The sequence below is a fragment of the Zerene cesonia genome, chromosome 16 (genome assembly GCF_012273895.1).
Source record: "Zerene cesonia ecotype Mississippi chromosome 16, Zerene_cesonia_1.1, whole genome shotgun sequence".
NCBI lineage: Eukaryota > Metazoa > Arthropoda > Insecta > Lepidoptera > Pieridae > Zerene > Zerene cesonia.
The window spans coordinates 7,728,144-7,748,632 of NC_052117.1; the positions used below are offsets into that span (position 1 = coordinate 7,728,144).

Here is a 20,489-nt window from a genome sequence, read left to right on the forward strand (position 1 = left end):
TTCGTTAAATAAAACTTTGTTTTTTCAGAGCAACACAACGTTTATTTTCTTGAAGATTCCCATTATAATTGTCTTATATATATATATATATATTTATTCAATCTTTAAAATCGTTATATTACACAGTTATAACATTTACCACCGGTGGGGAAAGCAGTTTCTACAGAAAAGAGCCGGCAAGAAACTCTGTAGTTGCTCTTTTAAAGCAATATAAATTTTAAAGTAATATAAGTTTTAGTTCTACATAATATGTAACATGTACATAACAATGACAATATAATAACATCGGTCAAGTCGTTCACCAAACCTTGAAAGCTCTCGGTTATTTAACCCGATTGAAATTATTTGAAACCAGTCGCGTCCCGTCAAAATCAGTGCAGTCATTTCAGAAATACAATTAGACAGACAGACAGAAAAACAGAAAAATATATAAAAAGTATGTATTTCGGTATATGTCTCGTGTGTGCATCCATATATAATATAATGATTTTATATAAGAAACAGACTCACAATTAATTTTTATTATTAGTATATAGGATAGTATGTCATATAGGATGTGGTAAGCAAATAAAAATTCAAATTGAAAAATGTACACATTTATTTGTTACAAAAACGCTTTGTCAAAATATCTTAAACAACATATTATTAAAACCTTTAAAACGTTGGATATAGTGCATTGGGGGAACTTCGCATGAAAGATTTCAGAAATTTGTCAATACTACATTAAAGGTTTGTTTTATTCTGACGTGTGGGTATTGTACAGGTTGCCTGGCGGAGATTGCTGTTTGGTTATAAGGCCGCCTTTTGTACGAAAGTATTAGTGAGTAGTTACTTTGTATAAGATTTACTTTTTATTTTTGTACAATAAAGCATGATAAATAAATATTGATAAGAACAGTATTTTTTATTTTGCAATTGTTGGATAAATCCGATCATCCGTAATTACGCCAATGCACCTTACACTAAAAGACAAAATTACTCAATCGCTTTCGAGATAAAGACAAAACACATCGACTTGCTTATTTCTACTTAATTTTAAATAAAAAATGCAATTGCTAAAATTATCTAAGTCTTTATCAAAATGAGGGGCTAATTCGGTGCTATTTGTCCGAATTTTTATTAGTATTTATTTTATACAGATATAAAACGAAAATAATAAGTAAAGTCCCAGTGTTTTTCGCAGACGTAGTCAGGGGAAAAGACAGTCTCGGGATATTACCCTCATGTTTTTCATTCCCGCGGAATGACCGGGATAAAACTACTTGTCCTATGTTCTGTTTCAGATTACAAAGTATCATTATACCAAATTCCATGCAAATTGGTTTAAGCGTAAAGGACAGATAGACAGACAGAGTTACTTTCTTTTGTATAATATTAGTTGAGATTAATTATAAAGTTTTTGATTAAATTTTTCAAAGTGAGCTGTTTTCAAACTTTTTTTTAATTAATATTTTTTTATGGCATTCACAAAAAAGGTTAAATATCACATTTAATGAATGCTCAGTGCAAGCGAATCTCATAAAATATTTGTAATTGAAACAGTTTTTTCTTCACTTTCAATTTGTTTCAAGTAACAGTGACCCCTCATTTTACATACTTTTCACCTATTATTATAAAACATTTTAAAATTATATTATCAATGATATAAATATTTTGACTAGATCAATTCATAAGCTCACTTAAAATATACTAATTATATTGAACATTCACTTTTACTTATAAATAGTTAATTTAATCATACATTTTAAGTTTCAACGTAATGTTTCCATTGAAAATAACGGCTTATGATTCACTGCATTAGAATTGATAATATGTTTAGAATGTATAAAACATAAATTAAATTAATAAACATATTAAATAATTTAACTCGGCTAAGTATATAAAATTCTTACGTAATGCTTTATAATGTTACGTTCTATGTATTATAATTAATATTATTTACAAGATGGGAGGTTATATTACAATACTGTTCTTTATTATTACCCTAGAATAATCTCTTAATTAACATCTATCGGAAAACCTTTTTCTATGAATGAAATAGTTAAATTAATTTTCTTGTTATACATAATTGATTTTATGTCCTGTTTATTAGCCTTTATTTCACAATCATTATATACATTTGTTAGATTAAAAGTCTATGTCTCATTCATAATGACTAGAATTGCATGACCATAAAACCTAAGTGTTAAAAAAAATGAAAGACACACTCATGACTAGAATGCTGGTAAGGGACACCCGTTCAGCGGAGTTCATTTCGTGAAATCGAAAGGTTTTCATCTCGTTCTGTATTGGTATAACTGGGTCTACAATAAAAGGTGGGCTCTCTGTGGTGGTCATTGTTTCTTTCGGGCAAGGCAACGTTTCCGCTGGAATCTTTAGCACGTTCCTCTTTACCCCCTTTTTACCTTCGCTGCTTTCGTTCTCATCGAGTTTTCTATCTGTAGTGTTAAATTTGTCCACTACTTCAACAGTGGCGCTGGTGTGCAATATTTCCAAGCTGTAGTTAATCTTCGTATCGTCGGACATCTTGTTGTATGCAGAACTAACTATGGGCGTATCCATTTTACATGTAACTCCGTCAAGAGAGTCCTTGGTGCTTTGACTTTTCGTCTCGTTGCGTAATGAATGCATCCATTTCAGCCTGCAGTCACAAACGAAGTTGTTCTCTGTAAGCAGAATTAAAATCTTATTAGCATACATCAAAAGCAAATGGAACAAGATTCGGCATTAAACAGAAGATTCGGTACTAATCTTGTTTTGATATGACGAGAAAATATAGTGGAAATTAGTGATAGGACTTTAGGATCAAATACCAGAATAATACATTTAAATGGGAACGATTTCATAGATGATATCAAGATGTCAGATACATATATAAAATATTGGATTTGTAACTTCTCTCAAACAATATTATGGGCCACAATTTTTCAGAAAAGTTTTTCCTGGCGTCCTTTATCATGTAGCGCATGACAAATGTTCAGAAGACAATTCTGGAGTAACTTTAGCCGGCCCTGGGAGTAAAAGTTCCGTTAACATTTTATGACAATTCTTGTTAAACGGTGACGTAAATATTTTCTTTTGTTATGTTTTATTTGGGTCACTGTGGCTTGCGTATTGATGATGATAATAAATTATTTATGCTGTTCACATGATTTGTGGTTGTTATTTATCCAACGAACATTAGTGTGAAGTTTAATCAAATACGCAACCAATATCATAATTATGCATATAATTTGGCTCTTATTTTAGAAAAGCGATGATATAACCAATTTCAATAAAATTTGCTATATGGATATATTCACTGTTATTAACTCAATTTTAATATACGTTCATTTCAGGGAAGTTAAATGGTTCTCTCATATATTTTGCACACAACCCATACATTTTGCCCAACAAAATATCTACTAAATAAATGCATAGTAAGATATACCTCGCAATAAAGCAATTTGTGATAACTAATATGTTACACTAGGATAAATCACATTTAATAAGACACTAAGTTCCTAGTAAAACTGCTTATTGCAAAGATATCTACGCCCCGCGGAATCATAAATGAACAAACTTCTAACTGTATTAAACTTTAGCGGTATCTCAAATTCTTCTCGTTAAACATTCAAAATGTTTTCGAACTCATTACAGAACATATGAGGCTGTACTAAATATTCATTACCTTCGAGAAGCAAATTGCTGTTTAGGGGTTTCAAATTATCCAATATGGGTTTTATGTTGTCGAAAGTTAACGCGTGCAGTTCATTCGAACGCAAATCGAGGGCGCTCAGGCCTCTAACTCCTTCGAACAGGCCAGAGGGGATGACGGCGAGTTTATTGTCATCGAGGGACAGCTTCCGGAGCTGGGACAGTCCGTCAAACGCCCGTGCCGATATGTACTTTATTTCATTCTTTCCCAAAAGCAACTCTTGTAAATTCCACAATTCGGCAAACGTGAACTCGGTCAAATTGTAAATGCGATTCTTCCTGAGATCCAATTTCCGCAAGTTCGCCAATCCATCAAACGTGTGACGGTTCAAATGGAATATGCTGTTTTTGTTCAGGTCCAATTCCAACAGATTGAACGCGTGTTGGAAGGCTCCGTTGCTAATCGTCGTTATGTTGTTTTTGGTGAGCGTCAGCTTTTGTAGTTTCGGAAGATCGAAAAATGAATCTTTTCCAATTTCGAGGATCATGTTGTCTTCCAAATTGATAACAGTCAGGTTTGGGAGGTAAGCGAATGCGTATTGCTGGAGGGTTTCTATTTGGTTCTGAGACAGCGAAACCTCTTTTAAATTAGTCAGATTCGCTAAAGCGAATGGGGCAACGTCGACTATGTTTCCGTATTTTATGTTTATGGATCGAAGCCTTTGTAAGTACTGAAGCGCTTTGGTTGGCACGTAGCCTAACGCGCCGTCAACTCGAACGTTGAAAGACAAAGTTTGCAAAGTTGGTTGTGACGCGAAACTTTGCCAGATGAGGTCGTCCCGAGGAATGCCGCCGTTGAAAACCCAGCACTCGGCTTTCGTCGCATTTCTTGGTTCCCTTGTGTTCTCGCAATAGCAGTGTACTTTAGAATCTCTGTCGGTGATGTCGCAAATGTTCTTCTGGAAGCCACCTTTTTCTTTTGTTCTGCGTTTAGTGTTGTCCCTGGCTTGGACGGCGGATGACATTTCATTAGCCAGAGTCAATATAATCAATAAATAGGTGACCCAAAGCGCTCGCTGCTCCATTTTAATTTATCTGAAACAAATGAAATTAGTTTCATGAGTTCACTGAATATATGGAGAGTAAAAGCTTATATACATTTAAGGGAAATCTCATTTGCATTATAACATTAGACCGGAATTAGTCACATTAACAAAGCTAAATTAATATTCAATTGTATAATTACTGCACATAGCTTTCTAAATGTTACCTATAGCGTTGTTTGAGGTTGGTTGATACTCCATTATTATATGTATATCAATGATTCATGTTAAATTGGAATTGAAAATACTATACAGCATACGAGTCTAATATAAATTTAAAACGATGGAAACTGTGAAAATAATTATCTATTTTCCTCGAAAACTTACACTATTGTTTGAAACATAATACACAGCAACCTAATGGTTTGATAGAAGTAGCATACGAGGAAAAGTCTTGTCTGTTTATTCCAGGTATCCATTATCCATGTTCAATGCTGACATTAAGGCATGCAACTGCTAGCTTCGTTGGGAAATAAACGTGCATTTAAAAATAAATCCTATGTTACAACGCAACAAGAACTATAATACAATTATTGCACATTGTTGTCAGAACAATGCCAAGAAGAAATAACAAGAGTAGCTCCAGGACATCGGATCTTTTTAAATGTAAGTTTAAAATAAATAACAATAGAACCAGTACTCAAGTAAGCGTTTCTTTGCGCTTATAAACAATGTACGCTATAGTTTTCTGAACCGCAAGGAAGGATCTCTTACAAGACAATCTCTTTCGTTCTTAGTATTCGATTAAATTGAACTATTTTTACAGGGTATTTGTATTTAAAAATAAGTGTTTATATCATAATGGTTTGTAGAAGTTCCTTGTAAGCCTTCAAGGAAGCCTCGGATGGTCTATTCATCTAAAAATTGCATTCTAACTTGCACATTACCCTCGGAATAGGTACTCTTAGTTACTTAATTCTACTAATAGGAAACTTGACCGATTTTAATTTAATTTATTTCTTGTGATTTCTTATGATTATTTATATTAATGTACCGATTTCGATTACATATCATATTAAGGCATAATCAACAGATATGAATTCACAGTTTGTTTTACATTTCTTCCTTTTCAATCCATTTTATTTCTTCCAATTTATACATATAAACTTAACACATTTCACAATTCGAAAACACCTAATCCTTAATCCAGACTACTTATCAGAGTTCAACGAAGAACGTACGTTAGGTACGTAACGTTGGGTACGTTAGTTATTCTAAAGTAACCATAAGTATATGTAATTCATCAATCGGTATTGCTTTAGATTAATAAAAAGCGATAAGTCACAAAAACCGTCTTCTCTTTTCAGTCTATGAATCTATAAGAAAATCTGTTCTAAAGAGAACAGCCGTCAGATAGCACTAGGTGTACGAGAAATCCATTCCTCGCTACCTTGTATTACCTGATTCCTCTAATTCAAGAACGCAATATTAAGTTAAAATAAATATTACGTAGATGATTTCATAATTTTTACTGATGCTCCAGTATACTGAAATAATCCGTAAACAATCAACAAAATCGTTCTCTTCGCCGAAATTTCCATAACAATATTCGTTTCATTTGCACTCCAAACACAGCGTAGACAAACCGGACCTACCGTGTTTTACATGCCTTACAACAAATATAATATAGTCTGTGCAATACAGTTTGGTGGTATAGATAAGCAACGATATGCCTGTGCGTTTCTAAATTTGAATTTCAAAGCGGTTCCAGAATTAGGTTACGAGCGCTGTGGCGAGCCTAAACAATAAGGCTCTATTGAATACCCTGGATATTGATTTTAACGCTCTGCTATTTTGCGTTTCATTTTATCTATTCAGGCTTCTGACACGATGTATACTGGTAGTTTACTAATTAGCTCGATATTTTGAACGAGAATATTTATTCGAAACGTAACAACCACGTGATGGGATCTTTTAACGTGTTCTATATATTTTGGAATACGAAGTGGTTATTTTCGAGTTTAATTATAATTAATTAGATGTAAAATCAAACAATCATTTAAAAAAATAACAGAGAGAGACTTTTAAGCTGCAAACAAAATGTTTGCTGATGGCTGAGTATTAAAAACTAACAATTGGACAATCATTTGTCGCATTCTGGTTTAATAGTGGTAATTTTGAAATCTAAGTCAAGCCGGAGCAAATGTATTTTGAAACACAAGCAAATGAGTGTCCAAACGGGTGAAAATGACACAGAAAATGACACAAAATGACACAGGGATCTTTAAGAAGAGAGATTATTCTAATTTAAGAACCTGTCACACTCGAATGTCCTTGGCTTATATGACAAAGGAACTGACAAAAAAGCGTCTCACTCCCACAAGGTACATGAACAGAAATACCAAAAATCAAACAATCCGTGAAACAGAAATGAAATGCATCTGCCCCATACCCCAGGGACACAGGCGTCACACGAAGCACAATTAGTAACGGTAGTGCATACACGATTGTTAATCTTGTTGAAACTGGAGCTGGTCGTATCGCTGCGGATCACTCAATGTGCCTAATTAGAAGCCAATTTAGATGCATTTAACGATCTCCTCGCATGGTTTTACAAGTCTCTGTTAAAACCTATTCAAGTCCACGCATATAAGTAACGAGTAAAATGTATGGAACACAACATTTGTATTTAATTGATTTAGTTATTAGCTTGTAAAAATTGTGATTTAAATCACTTCGTTCGAAGTAACGTACGGTTAGTAGGAGAAGGCCTGTATATTTTTCCTTACCCTTCCCAGTCCTTTCCTTTATAACTTCCATCAATCCTTTCTTTATCCTGTCTCTATTAAAGTTGAAAATCCATTTGTAGAGGCATAATGACTCTACATATGTTCATGGACGATGGTGGTCGCTGACCATCAGGCGACCCATCTATTACATAAATTGAACTTTTTTTAATTCCAATGAATTATAAAGTTTCTTCGTTTGTACAATTTCTCAGAGAGTTATATAAATAAATAAATAAAAATAAATTGCAGCTCAGGCAATATATATTGGTTATGTCATAAGATACGAAGAAAGTATCTTTGGGAACAACTATATACAACTCTTGAAGTAGTGAACGAAGGAGGTAAGTGTCGATTATCACTCTCTTAAAACTTGTTTTGAAAAACTTTACACTTTAAACCAGTAAAACACCTTCACAATGAACTTTTAAAACAAAAGTTTATCCATTCCACTAGAGATTTTAAGTAATAAATCTCTCTCGTATCAAGGGAGAAAGACCCTTTATCATTTGCCGCTTAACCCAAAACGGTTTTCAAGATTATTGCCGGCGAAATCGACGGCAATCTAATCCTCCAGCACTACACTGCTTCTTATGTTTAAGTTCTGCCCTCCACCCTTTAATACGCAAGCAGTGTACTACGTGCCGGATTAGAATCACATCAATTCTGGCATCTGTTACATTTGCCCTTTTTGTCTCAACCTATCTTTTCTCTAAGGAGCATTTAGAGAGGGACCTATAACGTGTTGTCCTTTAAATGGGTGGTCTGATTTATAGTAATGTTGCTTGTAAATAGACATTTTCGTTATTTATTGCCTGTTCAAGTGTCTAAGAAAATTTTGGTTGAAAATATTGGAGTCGTGTGGAATACATTTTTCGTGGGAAATGAGAATCCATTTGTTGTGCTCGATATGATGAATCTTATTCAGAACGAAAATGGTTTTGTGCTATATATTTCGTAAATATATTTTTAATTGGTTTTTTTAACGATGTGAAAGTGTTTATATAAAATAAACCTACAAGCTGAGAAATTTTGAATGAAATTTTTTCTTCAAATTTTTTCTATTCTTTCAAAATTTAGAAATTAAAGAGGGGGAGTCTCCCCGTGACCACGCTCGCTGTAAAGTGTTCGAAACGTCGGGTTAATAATATAATGAATAAATCGGGTTTAAAATCCGTTGAAAAGTTTTTAATTTCTAAATGTATAATACTCGCGTGAAACCAAACACAAGAAAATACTTTCAAAATTTCTCATTTATAAAGCATTTCAATGCTATAAAACTAAAAATTAAACCTACAAGCTTTTAAGAATCTCATGTTTGTTTTTACGTTTAAAATATTTCTTATTAATAACTTTTTACGAGGCTTAAACGATAACAGCTAACTATAAATAAAAAAGCATCATTCAAATAGAGCTGATTGCGAGACACGTTGATTGACATTTCATAGACTATAAATTGCAAATGCACGACACACTTCGGAAGCTAAAACAGGAACTATTCGACCCTGCCAGTAATAAAAAACACTAAAAAAACGCGCGACAAACTTACAAAACTGCTACTAAATAATTAAACAACGTTAACACATCCGCTAATCCCTTTGAGGCTTAAGGACAGGCCTGATTCAATGTGCTTAATGAGATTGAGCACAGAGACGGCTCTGCACGTGTCGCGGCAAGTTTTGGGCGCCGATTTATTGCTGCTATCAATTCGACGCTGAGATATGCGTGTGTATGATGCTTGTCCACTTAAATTAGGATACGTAGATATGCCGTGGATTATGTTGTTTGTTTTAGGGAATTGGGTTGTGTTTTCAGTGTGTCTGTGTAATGTGTCTTAAGAGTTATGAAAAGTTTAACGAATCTTGCTTCTGCTGTTTTTACTTCTTGTATAATAGCAGACGGATTAAAACGTCTTTCCATTCAATTTTGAATCATTTTTAACGGGTAAAAATAACAAGACTATGCTTAGCGATATAGTGTAATGTAATAATTCTAAATTTATTGAAGTGAAACTTCTTTAGAATCCTTGTGATTTCAAACCTGATGCAACGGAAAAACGACAGGTAAGAGACACAAATACAAAAATGTGTAGAATGAAGCCGGCAAAGAATGAGACAGAAATATACATACTATTTTATTAATTCTTTTGACGATTTACTTAAGTTTCACTTCTATCGTGTGTGAATCGCACACACACCTTTTTTTTATTAAAATTAATATATTTATAACTTGATGATATACAATTTTAATAATCTAATAAAAAGGAAATTTTGTATTACTTCAACTAATAGGTTTCCTCTTAAACTATTAACCAAATCTTCTACACTGTTATTAGACGAAAACATACAGAAAATAAACGTTTCTTTAATATCCTTTTTAAAGCTAATTTTCTCGCTCTGGCATTACCTTTACGAAAAAACGTGACAACTAATTTGTTCAAATGCGCATTAGGATCCTATCTTGACGGCTCGCCGAATATTTGTACAGGCTAAGAAGGGTTAATCTGGGTCTCAAATTACACAAATTAAATATAAAATTACGACCTCTTTCTGGGGTACAGTGATAGATTATGCTCATTGGTTTTTTAATTGAAAGTCTATATAACGTTTCTATTATAAATGATGATCTACAAAGAAGCCTATAAAATTATAAGTAATAAAGTATGATCAGGAAACCTGAAGAAACAAGAAGGAAAAAAGAAAGAAAAAAGAAGGAAGAACTTAAAATGAGTTTCAACTTGACATATTTATTTGAAAAAGCACAACACACACAAACAAAACAAACAAATTACATACACACATTGAAATAAAAAATATCTCTTCTTCACGCCTAAACCATTACACCGATTTGAATGAAATTTGCTGCACAGTTAGTTGGAGAAGCGAGAAGGGGTAAATATTTTATCATATATGAAGGGGCATAGTATTTTATACGCTAAATCCCACGGGAACGGCAACTATGCGATGCGCAAACTATATTTTCCCTTGAGTACGCGGATGAAGCTGCGGGCGTAAAGCTAGTATGTTATATATCGATCGTATAAACGTAAAGCTCAAATTTACTTCGTATCATTATCATGACAAAAGACCAAATAAGGGTAAAGGCATAGGACGGATTAAGAATTTAATTATAAATACTAAGAAAGGAAATTATATTCACCTGTTCAATCCGCCCCTGTATAAGCCTCTCCGTCACGCTCTTTACCCGTGGTTATGTGAATTTGTAATCACATGAAACATGATTAAATTTTAAAGTAAATACAAGTAAAATATTTTCGATTACACCTTTCTCATTAAACGGATTACCGCTCGAGATTATTTAATATTCAACGTAATTACGACACTAAGTATACAATACTTTAATAGCATGTAACACCTTTATATTTCACAGGCTTTTGGTAGCATGTACTAGAATGTTCAGTCAGTATTTTAATAACTTATTTTATTTTTTTTATTTTATTTTATTGGTTTCCAAACAACTTATACACTAATACAAGAGCAGCAGTAATAATGTACATCAAATATTGTTCTGTGTATAAATCTATTCTATGGATACACAAATTACTATCTAGTGCGCAAGATTAACTTAACGAAAAAATTTTATCTAAACAGAAAAAAAAAAGATTACAACAAAAACATACAGAAACTAAATTATCAGAGAAAAGTGCGGCTTAGGTGCTACGCAGAGCAGCAAGGACTAAGCGACGAAAACTGTCAAGACTCAACTCCAACTATTGAATCGTCATATTACATTGGAAGAAAACATTCATTTCAATATTCACGTGCACACACACACACACACACAAACACACACACATACAAGAAATAAGGTAAATTAAACGTGTAACTTTTGTGAGAATAAATATGTGAAAATATAATAACCGCTTGTTTTATAAAAATGCTTTAGCTGAAGAAAGGACATGCAACATTTTTTGCAGTTTTAAGCTGATTGTTTCTCTTATAATTAAAGAATCAGAAGGGATAGAGAAATATGTCGTATCATTATTGTTTTTCATCCCATGTCATATTTCTAGGTTTTCGGCCAATGGAAAAACACTATTTTTTATTTGATTTTTTAGACCAGCAAGATAATTATTTTCAAACCCTCACTACCAAATAGTATTTTATGGATAAATTAACTGGATTATTAATCTGTACATTAACTACATATTATGTTTGTGTAATAACACATATTATCTGTGACTATATTGGTTAGAAATAAATAATTTACACAACATGTGATAGCGTAAACTATATTTTTTATATGATTTTCCAAACTAACAACCGCTTGTAGTTTTCACATAACGTCGCGAGTTTTATTCGTCTTATGAATGGCGCAGCTTTAAAGTTCCCATGAGGCTTATAAAATTCACAGGATGTTAGGCTAATATAGACCTTGTTGTATAGTATTGAAGCACATTTTCCTACTGCAGTAAACTCCAACGAAACCTTTGGATGAGGTATACCTATTTCGATCATTTCTATTGAAAATAAAAATAAATAAACTTGTATGAAATATGATCGTTTTAATTTACAAATGTTATTTATGGCAGAACACTTGGAATTCTTGATATAAATAGTATGTAATTGATGTTTATTATTTTCAATGTTAGTGTAGCTCAGTGGCGAGGACCTCAGACTTCAAACAAAAAATTTAAGGATTCGAGACCAGAATCAACGCGAAGTAAATGTTTTATTGTTTTATTCCAAGGGAGCATTTAATCGGGATGAAAAATATCCTATTGTCTAAGTGAGCTCATACCCTGTCTGCAAAAAAAAAATAATCAAAATCCATTCACACAATTCCAGCGTAATTGCCCAACAAACATCCAAACAAACAAACTTTCACATTTTATTTAGTGTGAAATGTAATATAAATGCGCATTGTTCATATTACCACTGCTCGAAACAGTGAAGGTAAACATCATAGGAAACCGGCATGTCCAAGAATCAAAAGTTCGACGACATGTGACATCTGCCAACCCGCACTTGACCAGCGTGGTGGATTATGGCCTGAATCATAGGAGGCTTTTGCTTCTGCAATGGGAACACATATTATGCTGATGAGGAATAATTTTCGATGTATTTTTATTCGAACCCACGTTTTTTGCCAAGCCCTAGCAATTCGAATCCCGCCTCGTGATCAATTTTTTTCTATTCTTCCAAAATTTCTCATTTATAAAGCATTTCAATGCTATAAAACTAAAAATTAAATGTATTTAATCCTCTTCACTATACCGATGTAATTATATTGCTTAAGTCAATTTATTTCAACCGCATTTTTTAAATCAAAACATGGTTTGAATATTAGTCAAAACCTTTCAAACAATATTATACACCCCAATCAACAAGAACAGCTTTGATTGAGATATTAGTGAAGTTAGAGGCGTTATAAAATAGCAGGATTATACAAAATTCATTAAATACCCCGCGACTTTCCACCAGCGGCCCATTCAGAATCCTAATTCAGTTAAAGGGTGAGATTTCTCTTTGAGTTCCCTAATAAAATAATTTCAATGGCTAAGGGATTGTAAAATTTAATCACGTAAGCGTCAAAAAGACGGTTGTCAGAGATAAAAATAAACCTTAATGAGGATTCATTGTGAATGAATTAATAAACAATGTTTATTTTATGTAGATGAGACTGCAGTCATTCATTGGTTTTAAGTATTGTTAAAATCGTATACTCAAATACCACTGGAATCATTTGTGTGTAAAATAAAATTACGTTCCTTTTATAATACTCTAGATTATCTGTACAAAATCAAAAATAAAATAAAATATAGGCAAGTTTTTCACGCTTAGAAGTGTAAAACACACACACACATACATACATACAAACACACACGCGCGCACACACACACACGCACGCACACACACGCACGCACGCCCACGTAAATATAACGTTGCAGAACTTTGCCAAATAACATTTTGAAGGAAAAAACCTTGAATCTAATCCCGAAAGCCGCGCGAGCCTTTAATTACGACTCTAATTCGAAAAAGGTCTCCCGTCAATCCGATTGGATCGGAAACGATAACTTTTTGTTGGTTTCGCCTTTAATTTCAAATGTTACAGAGGATTTATTGAAAAAATTTGCACTCGCAAGTGCGCTGATACGTTTTTGGCGCGTGAAAAGATTAAGGTTTATGCTTAACGGACTCGCTTATAGTTTTGACGTTCGTATATTTTTTTGTTTTATGAAGAATATTTATATATATGATGAATTTTTATTTGCTAATATAAAGTTTCATATTTGCTGAATTTTCTCATGGTTTATCTTAGGGGTTTTACTCTGAATAGTAAATATAGGTTTATAATTCTAAAAATTCTGTAATACGACGAATATTCATTTCATATATATAATTTTGCATTTATAGCATTAAGTACATGCAATTTTGAATTGCTTGAAAAATATAATCTATATAACAATACTGCGGTCCATGACGTCTTCACGGTAAGGCGAAATATTGTATCATTCTTTATTAACTGTTTTTTTACGAATAGTTAAACATAGGTTAAACACATTACATTATAAATCAAATGCATCGAAGGTTTCAAAATAAAAATGGAAAAAAGATGACACTACAAAGCACTATTATTTCAACGTGTAGTTAAACATACTATAAAATCAAGCCAGGAGTGGTTGTTTGGTTACGAAATGGGTTATAAAGCAATTTAGCAGCGATTAGAGCTTTAGGTTAGTGTTTAATGGATAGGAAATGTTATGTTAATTTCTGTTATAAAAGTCTAACGATTCGGTTATAATCTTTATTTTAAAAAGTAACAGAAGACATATTATAAAATAGTTATTACAAAAAAAATAATAATACTATTAATAGTTTTCGTCGAAACAATACTGGTTCTAATATAGGAATTCTAATAAATGAGAATATTCTTTATAATTTTCCAAGTGGAAATAATAGGTTGTATATACCTAATTTCCAAATAGATTGTATTTACCTATTACTATATACTTAAAACGGTGAAGGAAAACATCGTGAGGAAACCGGCATGTCCAAGAATCAAACGTTCGACGACATGTGACATCTGCCAACCCGCACTTCGCCAGCGTGTTGGATTATGGCCTAAACCCTCATAGGAGGCCTGTGTCCCAGCAGTGGGAACAAATATGGGCTGATGATGAATGAATGATGATGATGATTACTATATCTGTCTATCGCGCTTTCTAACAAAGATTAATAATTTTCTAACTTAACTAAGGTTACATAATACATAAATATATCAAATTCTCATTATTGCATTAAGCAAACAAACTACAACAAAATAACAGAGTTAATATCAATCAACGAACAAACAAACTTAGATATTTCTGAGTGACGCGAATCGGCAAAGTAATGATTGATCCGAAGTATTTCAGTGGGGACTAGTATTTAATAGATATTCTATTTAGCTTCCTAGAACGTGTGCTTTCGGTCTTTTATAAATACAACGTAGCTATTACTATCATATTCCAGATAGACCTCTGGAATGTTCTGGAAAATTAGATTTGAATATGGAAAATGGTTAGTTGCAGTGATAAGAATATATAGTTTTTGTTAATATGTGTTTAATCGATCTATTAAAACCTCAAATAAAAACAGTGCATGTTTTAGAACATAAATTGCACTCCGGACTGTCTTTTATATGGATAGATATTGCACACATAATAATAGAAACCAGAATTAATCTAGTATGTTAATAAATATTTCTGTCCTAACTTATATTACAAATTTTATTACAAATGCGAAGGTTCTTTGTTCATTTGTTTGTCTGTCTTTCACACTGCAACGGAGTAACTTTATTGTATGATGTGAGAATTTGGAGATAGTTCACAGGTTAAATGATTTATTCTTTATATTAAATCTTCCTTTGATCTTAACCTCGCGACTGTCTGGACTGTTTTTTTTTTCAACAACGCGGATGAAAAGGCGGGTGTTTAAGAAAAAACATACCTAAAAATGTTTATATGTACACCCATTACTATTTAACTGGGTTACTCCTCATGCCAATGCCCTCAGTTACCCGAAATATCATTGAATATAACGATACAAGCCCCAGACATATCATTGGATTTTGGAATATTAAACCTGAATTAAATTCAGTGGTATCACATCCGCACACAACTGTATTAATTAACACAAACTTTATAAAACCAATATTATGAGAGAACTTACGAATCGCTGAATATTCGAGCTAATTGACCGCGTTCGAATTTAAACTTTCGGAAAATTACTTTTATATTATATTATCATTCGATTTCGCTGGTTTATAGGGAAGTTCTATATTTCGTGATTCAGTGCATTTATTAAGCGTTTATTTTCACAATGCATTTACGCTGAGTCTAGTTAATTTTGAATTGCATTCGCGCACGAAGTGTCGCAATATTGTGAAATATTTAATAATAAAATAGTAAATACTTTTATAATTACTGAAACAGAAATTAATATGGTTATAATTTAGCAGTATTTTAGTAAATGTAATTATAGCAGTTCTTAATTAAGCAATCTGCAAATGAGTAGACGAGACGCAAACGTATTGGAAACGTAAAGAGAACTTGCAATCACTTATTAACTATCCAAAATAGTTCATAAATAAAATTTATCTATATAATTTTTTTAACTGAAAAATGCGTTGTTATGGTACATGTAGAATCAACTAAATTCTCTTAATTTATACGATCCTACTTTTTTATTCCTTAAGCCGGTAACTGAGCCGGTTGTTCGCTTGATGGTGAGCGATCACCACCACACATAAACATTGGTACAAGAGAGGTAGTGGCATTTGCGTGCTCGCTTTTAAGGGGTAAAGGATAAGGAAAGTCGTTTGTGTTTCCTTTATTTTCTATTTAGATTACTTGTATATTATTGCGTAATGGCGATAAACGTTACTTTATTATTTTAAAATACTCAATTAAATCCGTACGGTATTCGTATATCATATTGCGCGCTGGCAGCATTTTTCGCGCGACACGCGTCGTTTTAGTATTACAGTATAATTAATTCAGTTGGCATACCATATAGAATATAGATTTAGGGCAATATTTCATTATTTTACTTAATTATTTTATTTATTAACTATAATACAATTTATCCGTAAGGACCTTTCCACTCTGTACAAATTCTCCCTTAAAATCTAATTAAAGCTAATCAGCTCAGCATTTGAAACAACAATAACTCTTAACATAATTTTATAGTGGCACGTCAATCGCATCAGGGTAATCACGATGTGGTCAGGGTACACGGGATTGGCAGCAGCGGCCACGTCACGTGCCAAACATCGACCATAACCTAACCGGAATGGGAGGTTTTATTTTATGGTAATCAGCCTTTGTTTCACCAGTGAATGGCGCGGTTTATGTTAATTTCAGCATGGACCTGCCAGTGACCATTCTACAGTGATGGCCGGTGGAAGTAAAGTGTATGACAGATTCTGTTTATTCTTAAACATTTTTCTTGTAACCAAACGCAATACTATGAGATTCAATTACATGCGACATTGGACAAGCTGGACAAGCTTTGCGATCGCTACACTTTAAAATTCGAACACTGGTACAACATGGATAATTACTGTCTTATTTATTAAAAAAAAATCCCAATGTCAATGACTACCTAACCAATTAAATCTGAGCCCATAATCCTTCAACATCACAAAGCATTCTTTCTAAAATTGGCGAGGCAATTTTGTTTCTCTCTGCATGAAAGAACCTCCTAAAATTCAGCAAATATAGACATATCAATTGTGCTATAAATTTTTCTCAGAGACAACTTCGCAAATTTCATATACCTGCTAATGCAATTTTAGACCGTAAAAAAGAGAATGAACCTGATCTGAACCTCCGCTTTAGTTGTGATCTATTCATCTACACTTATGGTGGATGAAATCGCAAGAGTTCAACTATTTTCAGACCACATTTAATTAGTTTTTGAGACAAATTCAAAAATGTCTTAATACAACTACCATTAACAACACGTTAGGAACTATAAACCAATGCGTACGTTTTCACCATAAAAAGTTATGGCGCGGTCCAGTCCATCCCTGCCAGCGCGCTCATAAAACTATTTTATTCTTGATGCATGAAAAAATATTTCAACATCTGTGAATAAAACGACTAGAAAATATCTTCTAGAGGGCTCGGGTGTCAAGGAAAGCTGATTGAATTTCTGTTCCGCATGATTTACTGGCAATAAATACGGATCGACGGACCGCCGACGTAGCTTCGAGTATGATCAATTTGAGAAGGCACGAACGGAATTTTATCGGACGAGTTTTTGTAATAAAGGACACTTTTGTTATGTTATTGAAACGTGTTTTAAATTATTATTTTAGGAGGCTATTGGTTACGCCTTATTGCTTTTTTTGTTACGAGGGATCGGATATGTATTGCGTTATAATGAAAGGAGCTAGTGGCAAACGTATTCATTAAATATATCCTACTAAGCTCTTTCACCCAAAAACTGCTGAACCGGTTGAAATGATATTTGGCCCGAAGATAGCTGGACAACGAGAATAACATAAAGGCAACTTTTTATCCAGATATTCCTAGGAGATACGAACTTGCACGGGTGAAACCGCGGGGCGCAGCTAGTATTTTATAAACAAAGAAATAAAGAAACATTTATATATTATTATACAATTTCTTTTCAGCCTCACTAAAAAAGGTATAAACGTGCTATAAAATATAGTGAAAAAATTAATATAAATTTTACTGAATGTGAAAAGTACATAATATTTATGGTTTACAAATGTAATAAAATAATATTATATCAGTGAAATTATAACATATAGTAACATAAATATTAATAATACACTAATTACACACGTCCCCTTATTACGGTTCTCGTCTGTATAAGTTCTCTATTAATGGGTGTTTTTCTGATGTAAGTGTAATAAATATGTTTACTTTCGTTTCTAGAATCCAATAGCCAATATGACAATCATATAAATGATAGTTATTACATAAAGTACTAGGCACTTAGTAGTCTGACCTCGTACATCTCATAGATAAGTAGAACCTAGAAGACAATCCAATCTTTAGGTATCCTATATTATGAATACTAAGTTTGTGTGAAATTTAGTTCGCGAATATGATCGCCAATTCGCAAGAATTTGAGTGTGTGAATAAAGAAGGTTATGACACAGAAAAAAATGCTGACCATGACCATCTGCCGATCCGCACTTGTACCCGCGTGGTACAACATCTCATGCCGTGCAAACGGCACCAGTCACTAATAAACCCAAGATGTTCTGAACATGAAATACATCAGGTGTATCCATCTTAATACGTATGTGGTGATGCAATTGTTAAATCAGGCTAAGGACAATAATACTGAAATATTAGTCTCTCAGAGCTCTGATGGTGCACGCCAAGTCCCATTTATAACAATAAGCCCCTATTTCACAATTTATGATGTGTGTCGTTCAAAGTAATACAGTTAAAAAAAACTATGTTAGTTTGATGGATTTCGTTCTATGATTACTTCAAGCGTTTTACTCCAACTTGGCACTGGGAGGCTGTCGAGATGCCAGAGGGGTTTTCGGAGCGCTCCACTTTATTTTTATGTCAAGAATTTGAAATGATACGGTTAATTTTTATCTTTTTACTTCGGTACTCGGAGTATTTAGATTTTTTTTTGGGTAGAGCAATGGGCCAATAATATTTTTGCTGTATTTATGTTCTAATATTATTAAATATTTTCTATTGAATAATTTTTTTGACAATCGTGGTATTGGACTTGGCGTGGAAAAATTATTTTTGACATAGAAGGAATCAGCTGCGAATACAAAGAATTATCAAAAATTAATTCCTTTCTATTATTAACCTATTCAAATCACAGTATGTAATGCTAAGTAAAGTTGAATTTTTATGACAACTATGCTTTGTTAAATAAGGTTATTAAAATAAAAGTTTACAATCTTTCTTATATTTCCATATAGTGTAATAAAATGTGATTATTTTATTATATTTCAAAGTAACAGAGATTTAATGAAAATCAGTGCCCTCTTGTGTACTTCATATAGATAATATAAATAATAATAGTAATATAAATATAAATATAAATATAAATAAAGAATATTCCAGAACACATCAAAACATTTTTTAATGTATATATGTAGTTAAATCAAGATAATGATAAAGCACACTGTATTCTTAGCGATTGTATAAAACTGTCTAAAGTTATAATAATTACGCCAATTTATTAATAACTGATAGGTCTTTTGTGGTAAATAAAAGAAGCAGAGCTGATGATTCAAGTTTATTATTAGGATGATTGAAGAATAACTAATTAGCATCCCGTCGCCATTGTACACACACAAGAAAACAAAAAGTACAGACTATCAAACAAAGAGTTGCCAGCCGAATGGATAGTGTTAACATTATAAATAAATTTAAAAACGTAGTATTGCTTGTCGCAATAAAGTTTTATTCCTATTGATCTTAGTACATATTCGGAATATCCGGGGTGAAATAAAAAATATTTTGGCGCCAAAATGATAAGATATAATAATCGTAATAAGACCGGTAATAACAACTGCAGAATATCACGATATCGCCTTTAACAAGGATGAAACAATAAAAATTTATTTTTCGGTTTACGCATAAATATCGATTTATATTGTCCGTGCCGATTTTCAGGATACGCAGACTGAATATAAACACAACAATACCATTTTATCTGTATTCCACTGTAAATGAAGCTATCGAATTATTTTTTTTTGATTCCCCAACGTCGGTGCTTACAGAAATTGTTAAAATACGCAAAAATTCCATGTGATAAGACGCTTTTTAATATCCGGATAAAATCAATATAAATTGGCAGTTGTCTTCACGGAAAAGTCAAGCTATGATAGGTATTATTTCTACACTACTACGTTGCTACTTTTTTGTAGCAATTTGTGAAAGCATATTTTGTAAAAAGTTAAATATCCTTAATTTATTGTGCAGTTAAACTTGTACACTAGTATTAGTGTAGAAGTTATATAGCTGCATTTTTGTATGTTTACACAGAGTGATTTAATTCAAATT

The 20,489-nt window shown here is 32.7% G+C and overlaps 1 protein-coding gene across 2 annotated transcripts in view; it reads right to left on the reverse strand.

The window, feature by feature from the left end:
* Positions 1-1,526: 1,526 nt before the first annotated feature.
* LOC119832912 (connectin-like) overlaps positions 1,527-20,489 on the reverse strand; it is a 175,718-nt gene continuing 156,755 nt past the window's right edge. For both annotated transcript variants that reach the window (XM_038356736.1, XM_038356735.1), the window contains exons 5-6: positions 3,671-4,731; positions 1,527-2,666 (exon numbers count right to left, since the gene is read on the reverse strand). In XM_038356736.1, coding sequence (XP_038212664.1) covers positions 2,179-2,666; positions 3,671-4,721 — 1,539 coding nt within the window. In that variant the 5' untranslated portion in view covers positions 4,722-4,731 and the 3' untranslated portion in view covers positions 1,527-2,178. The remainder of the gene's footprint in view (positions 2,667-3,670; positions 4,732-20,489) is intronic.